Here is an 8,667-nt window from a genome sequence, read left to right as displayed (position 1 = left end):
ATTCTTGTTGTTATTATCATTATGATTATGATGATGATGATGATGATGATGATGATGATGATGATGATGATGATGATGATGATGGTGGTGGTGGTGGTGGTGGTGGTGATGATGATGATGATGATTATTATTATTTATAAATCTGATTGTTATAGCAGTGAGGGCAATTAAGACTCTGTTTCCCATGGTTCAATGATGGACCGTGATGTAAAAGGTTGAACGTATAGTCTGGTTGTGTCCATGCGCGTACAGCCTATCTGTCGAGAGAGAGAGAGAGAGAGAGAGAGAGAGAGAGAGAGAGAGAGAGAGAGAGAGAGAGAGAGAGAGAGAGAGAGAGAGAGAGAGAGAGAGAGAGAGAGAGCGAGAGAGAGAGAGAGAGAGAGAGATAGAGAGAGACTCATTGGGGCACGGAGCCTCCGCATCCCCCATCGCATCGCTGTGGCGTTAGCAACTGCATCGCACACTCGGGTTGGGCTGCAGCGGCGGAGAAGGCGAGGCGTCACCGACATGCACGGATTACCATCGAACTGCTGCTGAAACACGAGGAAAAGGACATTTTTACCGGCGACAGGCAACGTATGTGTGATTTCATTCATTGGTTAGCCTACTGTATGCGGCTGCACCGCTGTCTGCCTTTTGTTTATGAAATTTGCGCAGCGAGGATTCATCGGGGGGAAAGAGCAAAATATGCTTACGGTAAGCAGGGCGAATACATTCTCCCGTCGCGTGATGCCTTTTGACAGTTGATTCTTGCTCATTCTCGAGTAAAGGGAAGGGTAGTTAATTTTGTTGTGTTTGACATCGGGGGCATCAACACGAATAATGTCCAAAATGAAGAATTGCGAGACGGTTAAGGTGGTGGTGCGATGCCGCCCGCTGAACACGGAGGAGGAGGCAGCCGCCTATGAGAATGTGGTCCAAATGGACGTGAAATTGGGACAAGTGGCGCTGCGGAACCCCCGGGCCTCGCCGGCCGAGCTCCTCAAAACCTTCACGTTCGACGCGGTGTACGACGCCAGCTCCAAGCAGGGCGACCTGTACGACGAGACGGTGCGGCCGCTAATAGACTCAGTGCTCGAGGGCTTCAACGGCACCATCTTCGCCTACGGACAGACGGGCACGGGAAAGACGTACACCATGCAGGGCCAGTGGCTGGACCCGGAGAAGCGCGGCATCATCCCCAGCTCCTTCGAGCACATCTTCACGCACATCTCGCGCTCCAAGAACCAGCAGTACCTGGTGCGCGCTTCCTACCTGGAGATCTACCAGGAGGAGGTGCGCGACCTGCTCGTCAAGGACCACAGCCGCAAGCTGGAGCTGAAGGAGAACCCGGACTCGGGCGTGTACATCCGCGACCTCTCCTCCTTCGTCACCAAGAACGTGAAGGAGATCGAGCACCTCATGAACGTGGGCAACCAGACGCGCTCCATCGGCTTCACCAACATGAACGAGCACAGCTCGCGCTCGCACGCCATCTTCCTCATCACGGTGGAGTGCAGCCAGATGGGGCCCGACGGCCAGAACCACATCCGGGTCGGCCGCCTCAACCTGGTGGACCTGGCGGGCAGCGAGCGGCAGGCCAAGACGGGCACGCGCGGCGAGCGCCTGAAGGAGGCCACCAAGATCAACCTGTCGCTGTCCGCCCTGGGCAACGTCATCTCGGCGCTGGTGGACGGCCGCAGCTCGCACGTGCCCTACCGCGACTCCAAGCTCACGCGCCTGCTCCAGGACTCGCTCGGCGGCAATGCTAAGACACTGATGGTGGCCACTCTGGGGCCCGCGGCCTACAACTACGAGGAGAGCCTCAGCACGCTGCGCTACGCCAACCGCGCCAAGAACATCCGCAACAAGCCGCGCGTCAACGAGGACCCCAAGGACGCGCTGCTCCGCGAGTTCCAGGAGGAGATCGCGCGGCTCAAGGCGCAGCTGGACAAGCGAGGCCTCATCACCGCCCAGCGCAAGGAGCGCAGGATGATGAAGCGCATCGCCGAGGACGACGGAGGAGGAGGAGAGCCAAAGGACATGGACGGAGAGGAGGAGGATGAGGAGGAGGAGGAGGAGGAAGAGGAAGAGGGGGAAGAAGGTGGTGTCCAGGAGGAGGAGGAGGAGGTGCTGCAAGACGAGGAGATCCAGGAGGAGAAGGTGCTCCTGCGGCAGGCGGTGGTGAGGGAGGCGACGGGGGAGGTGGCGGGGGAGGTGTCCGTGCTGGAGCAGCAGCGGAGGAGGCTGGAGGAGGAGAAGGCGGCCATCATGGACGACTGCAGCCTATTGGCCGAGGAAAAGCAGAGGCTGCTGGAGGAGAAGGAGAGGATGATGGGAGATCTGCGCAAGGAGCAGGAGGCCGCTGAGCAGCTCACCACCAAAGTCAAGGTAGGCCTAATGTGTGTGTATGTGTGCTGTGTGCTGTGTGTGTGTGTGTGTGTGTGTGTGTGTGTGTGTGTGTGTGTGTGTGTGTGTGTGTGTGTGTGTGTGTGTGTGTGTGTGTGTGTGTGTGTCAGGGTGAGTGTGTGGGGGTTTACTTGTGTGTTTGTGGGCCTGCAAGGTGATGGGGAACCTCAAGTAGGACCGTGTGTGTGTGTGCGCACGCGCATGTGTGTGTGCCAGTGAGAGATCAAAAACCAGAGAAAGATTGACTGAGAATTCTGTCTGTGCCTGTGTGTGTGTTTATATGAGTCTGAGTGTGTACATTTCACATATGGACAGCTTTGGCTGGCTGGGCCCAGGACGAAGTCATCTGAAAGGGCCCCCCACCCAATGCAATGCAATGTAATGAGGACCCAATTATTGCCCCCCCAACTCCCTGGGCCCGGAACAGCTGACACCTTTGTCCCCCCCTTGTCGTCTTCCCTGGGCGTGTGTAATACAGAAGGAGTAGTTCAAAGCCTGCACATCCAAAAAACATCTGACCTGGGAGTAGGACAACCAAATGACAAGTTAAAAATGAAAAAGGGCGAAGAAGGGTGTTCATCCAAAACGTTACATAATTTTACATAATTTCTTTTACCTCAGCCATGTAAAAGTTTGATTGTTTCCCTGCCATGTATCGACAGAAACTATACCGTGTCAGGTAAAACATAAAAGTTTTACATCTGAAGAAACATCTACATTTTACTATAGCAGTCAAGATTCAAGATTCTTTTAATGGTCCCGAAGGAAATTCTCTTGGACATACATAGCTGCCTCAAACACATAACACTGATACACATGACGCCAAAAAACAAAAAACAAAAACAACAATAAACACATACATACATACATACATACATACATACATACATACATACATACATACATACATACATACATACATACATACATACATACATACATACATACATACATACATACATACATACATACATAAAGTGCCCTCATATAGATACTCAAGTGCATATCTACTACAGCCTACCACACACATACATGGCATTACAGGATGGTAGTTGTTAACGACCTGCGTTCTGTAGGTTAACAGAAACAGGGACAAAAGAAAATCAGACATAATGAACATTATGCAGTTATGTAATTTTTGTTTTCAAGGTGGGAGCAGAAAACTCCTGGTTGAAGCAGACTTTTTAATTTTTATTTTGGTGTGTAATACGAACCTTGACGGCTATTGTCAGGCCTCCATCCGGATCACAGGATACTCCTGATGATGTCACTTCCTGTTGGGCTGAAGAAAGGCACACGTGTATTGTCTTTTTTCCCCTTTAGGAAGTGACCGTCTGTGTATGTGTGTATGTGTGTGTCCGTGTGTGTGCGTGTGTGTGCGTGTGTGTGAGTGTGTGTGTGCGTGGGCGCGCCTGTGTGTGTGTGTGTGTGTCTGCATGTGTGTGTGTGTTTCCTTTACTGTACTGTGTTTAAAGCAAGTCTACTGTATGTGTTAATCTGTGTTTGTGGATTAAGGCCCGGGTTAATTAGGCTATAGAGAGAGGCCCATGTGACTATTATTAGGAGTGTAATGCCTCCATATTGTAGAGTTATCTTGGCGGCCGGCTGCACACACAGCCATTCAGCACCAGAAAAATAGTAGTCTGATCATAAACATACACACACACGTGCGCACACACACACACACACACAAACACACGCACACACACACACACACACACACACACACACACACACACACACACACACACACACACACACACACACACACACACACACACACACACACACACACATGTACATGTACATGTACATGTATATATAGGCTACATTCATTCAGTCTATGAATGACATTATTGTGTACATGCATGATAACATGCATGGAGGTGCATAAACCAATAAGCAAACAAAGACATGAAGAAGGAAAGAAAGAAAGAAAGAAAGAAAGAAAGAAAGAAAGAAAGAAAGAAAGAAAGGAAGGAAGAAAGAAAGAAAGAAAGAAAGAAAGAAAGAAAGGAAGAAAGAAGTGATTGCAGCTTCCCAAACTATTTTGTGAAGGTGTTGTTAAATCAATAATGTGCTGAGCAAGTGTTTTTTATTTAACACCTTCTATCATTGTTACTCTCTCTCTCTCTCTCTCTCTCTCTCTCTCTCTCTCTCTCTCTCTCTCGCTCTCTCTCTCTCTCTCTCTCTCTCTCTCTCTCACACACACACACACACACACACACACACACACACACACACACACACACACACACACACACACACACACACACACACACACACACACACACATACACACACAGGCACGTGATTCTGTGTCAACTCTAATGGTTCAGACTCAGAAGTGCCTTTATGGATTCCCATACATTAAAGTATTGTCTCTTTTTTTAGCATGGACAGACACAGACACAGACATAGACATAGACACACATTCATACACACACACAGTCACACACGCACACACGCACACACACACACACACACACAATCCTACTGTTTAGTGTTCAGTGGGGAAGCTGTAACTTTTTAAGAGGTAGGATGTTGCGTGTAATGTGATGAAGTGTCTGCCATGTGAAAGGGTTATTTCTCGTCTCCTGTGAGACATTCGTCAAGCCCTCCTCTCCCAAAACAATAATCAACATGACAGGCTGTTTATCGCCATGGCTGCTATTCTGAGGTAGCAGTGTGGGATAGATATTTGGGTGAGGGAATGAATGAATGAATGACGGAATGAATGAATGAAGGAATGAATGAAGGAAGGAATGACTGAAAGAAATGATGAATGAAAGCGTGGAAGAACAAACTAATAAATTGAAGGGAAAACGTATAACTGATTGAATGAATGACTCTTTGAATATGTGAATATGTTATGTATATGATGTGTTCTATTTATGATAGAGTAGAATAGAATAGAATTGAACAGAAAGCCTTTATTTTCATGTTTATTTTATTTTTAGGGCTTTCTGCCTTTGTTTTTGACAGGACAGTGGAGGAGAGACAGGAAATCTCGCCAGATCGGTGATTTGGCAAAACTTGGCTTAACTCCACTCACAGGTCACTGGTCTGTAATAGTCATTGAAAAGTTAACTGCCATAGTGCTACTCTATGATGACATAACACAGGGGCCTTTAGTAATGCACTTGGCTATTGCCATTCTGGTAACAATACATTTATAATGCCATGTTTTAATGCGTTAAGAAAAACAAAGTTATGCCATGAAGGGGAACACCCAAACCATATTAGTGAGAATATATTGATATCTCCTGGGTATTAAGGTTCATATTCACTAGTTTTCCCTTGAGTGCTTGGTGTACAATATGCATGAGTGGCATGCTGGCTGGCCTCGGTCCTGGGATGTTTAATGCGGAGATCATGCGGGATGAGATCCGCTTCCACCCCCATTGTATAGGAGTGTGTGCTCTAGTGAATGGAGGAGTAGGGGGAGGTGGTGGGACAATTCGGTAAGCCTTCACACAAGACAGGTGAAAGGGAAAGGAGGGGTTTAAATACCGGTATCTGCGAAGGCAGGAGCTTTAATGACAGCTGTCAATCACTCACAGGCTTCCTCCCGAACCAATGTAATTTGAATGTGATTCATATTATTGGTTATAATTATCGGGTATTGGTTCATATTATTGAGAAGGCATTTTTTGTGAGGTGGGAGATCTATGAACTCTCTCTCTCTCTCTCTCTCTCTCTCTCTCTCTCTCTCTCTCTCTCTCTTTCTGTGCGTGTGTGTGTGTGTGTGTGTGTGTGTGTGTGTGTGTGTGTGTGTGTGTGTGTGTGTGTGTGTGTGTGTGTGTGTGTGTGTGTGTGTGTGTGTGTGTGTGTGTGTGTATGTGATGCTCCGTAGTCTGCTGGTCCTCATCGGCCATGTTTTCCAAAATAATTTAAAAAATCCCAAAACATATTCTTAGAACTCCTTTTCTGGGTCAGAATCGGTCATGCTCCATTTAATTTCTCTCTCTTTCTCTCTCTCTCTCTCTCTCTCGCATGCACGCACAAACACCCTACAGTAGCCACATGGAGCCAGGGGGGTAAAGAGGATGGATATGGATATGGGTTCTGTTGGGGTCTAGGGGTTGTTTAAAGAGGATGGATATGGATATGGGTTCTGTTGGGGTCTAGGGGTTGTTTAAAGGCCAACTTCCGATAAAACACAGTTTTACTCACTCCTTTCGAAAAACGGACGGTACCCTAAGTTAAACTCACTTGCAAGACTCTCATAGCGGTGTGTCAACTCTCCTGGCTGTGTTTCCCGGTGTTTCCCAATTTACATCAATAATGCAGAGAAACGAGCGAATCACGAAAGCCTTTCTGTGTTTCGTCACGTCGAAAGAAGGCGTTGCCCACAAAGGTTTATATCGACCCATTTATCTAAAAACATGTCGAGTAATTTTTTTCTGCTTGTTTTCAAAACAAGCAACGTCTGGTGGCCCGAAACATAGCTTAGCTTAGCTATCAGCTGGTTGCTACTCTCAGGTACACACACAGCACAAAGCCTCATACATAAAGCCTGCTCACTCCGGTTGCTCCGTGCCTACAGCTCGCCTAGGGGTCGCTGTCGAAAGAGCACAGCCCTGAATGGAGCCTGCACGCCTCCGTTGGCGCCCCTATAGTGCAGTACCATCCGGGGAAGTGGCGACTCTGTTTCCCATTACATTCTCTCCCAAGGCTGGAGGACTGAGCCAATCAGAGACGCGTTTCTTTGAGAGCAGGAGGAGTGAGCCAATCAGAGACGCATTTCCACGAGAAACACGGAACACTCTCTCGTTTCTTCACAAGCCACCTTGCCAGCTTGCAAAAACGTCTTGAAACAAAGCAACCAGAACGTTTTTTAAAACAGGACCAACGCGTAACACATTCAATAACAATTGGGAACACGGCAATATTAATTAAATTACGTTGAGAGGCGATCTTTAAAGAGGATGGATATGGATATGGGTTCTGTCTCGGGGTTGTTTTGGTTGCTTGTCATGATATGAAAATAGCTGCCTGACGATGACACCACCACTTCCCAGCAGGCAAGCAGGGACTGACTAATCAGTTACTACCACGCCAAACACACACACACACACACACACACACACACACACACACACACACACACACACACACACACACACACACACACACACACACACACACACACACACACGCACACACACACACACACAAATAATAAAGGCCCAAAAGCCACATTTTTTATTTTATTTTTATTCTGAAATGCTGTCCTCCAAATTCCATATACCAACTCCCATCAACTGCACAATCATGTCTTAATTGCCGTAGGGATTAGCACTAATTAGTAAATTGGCACTAGTCTATTTAAGGAAGGTTGTTAAAATTACAGTTCCGTTTGCAGATGTGCCTTTCACGCATATTCTCCATGCCTCCTGGCCCCATCATGCTGTATATCGATGATGCTGTGAAATGATGCCTATTTCTTATGAGAAATGTTTATTGAAGGAAAAAAAAACATTTTACACAGCAACAGTACTGTAAATCCATCCCTTTCATTTTTTGGTTATGTACAAAAAACATAACATTGGACTATAGAACGATATTCTCAGCCGATCCCCCACCCCCACACGAATAAGCGGCAATAATGGAATCTTCAATTCTAATATATTTCCATGTAATGTTTCCTTCAGGACTTATAAAAGTACTCTACTCCTCTAATGTGGTACTACACATACAGTAGAACCAGAGAGAGTAGAGAGAGAGAGGTTCCATTGGCCCATTGTTTCCGGGTTCTATTCTAGGCAAGGGGGAGGGGGAGGAAATCCCCCTTTAGGCAGACCTAAGCAGACCTAAGGACTGTTCTATTCAATGCTAGGAGCATTATGACACGCCCCTGTAGGCAGACCGGAACCTGGTCACGTTAGGTGCCCATAGAAACCAATTATGTTGGCATATCTCTATACTTAAAGAATCTCTGGTAGAACTGGGGCCTATACTAAGAAGCTGGCTCAGGAGTAAACCAGGTTAAGTAAGGAAGTAAATCATCTAATAGAAGAGCCTGGAGTCCTCATTCTCTTTATTTACCTCTTAACTTAACCTGGTTTGGTCTAGCCTGATTATTATTGACTTTCAAATCTCTTCGAGACTTGGTCTGACCTAGAGCATAACAATTAACATTTCCCAAACGGCATGGTTGACCAGCCTCCCTTGGTTTGCTACTGTTTGTTTGCTTCCTGACAAAGTAGGTGGAGTTCCCGATTTCTCTGGAGCTCAGAAACGACATTTGTATTGCTCCTGGCCTGACCAGAAGCA

The 8,667-nt window shown here is 47.1% G+C and overlaps 1 protein-coding gene across 1 annotated transcript in view; it reads left to right on the top strand.

Annotated features, from left to right (window-relative positions):
- Positions 1-461: 461 nt before the first annotated feature.
- Positions 462-8,667, top strand: part of LOC134469411 (kinesin-like protein KIF3B) — a 41,275-nt gene continuing 33,069 nt past the window's right edge. Inside the window, exons 1-2 of the mRNA XM_063223650.1 lie at positions 462-2,109; positions 2,197-2,370. Of these exons, the coding sequence (XP_063079720.1) occupies positions 823-2,109; positions 2,197-2,370 (1,461 nt within the window). The 5' untranslated portion in view covers positions 462-822. The remainder of the gene's footprint in view (positions 2,110-2,196; positions 2,371-8,667) is intronic.

This window comes from Engraulis encrasicolus, chromosome 18 (assembly GCF_034702125.1).
Source record: "Engraulis encrasicolus isolate BLACKSEA-1 chromosome 18, IST_EnEncr_1.0, whole genome shotgun sequence".
Taxonomy (NCBI): domain Eukaryota; kingdom Metazoa; phylum Chordata; class Actinopteri; order Clupeiformes; family Engraulidae; genus Engraulis; species Engraulis encrasicolus.
The sequence above is the reverse complement of the archived record's forward strand: the minus strand, read 5'-3'. Positions and strand labels throughout refer to the sequence as shown.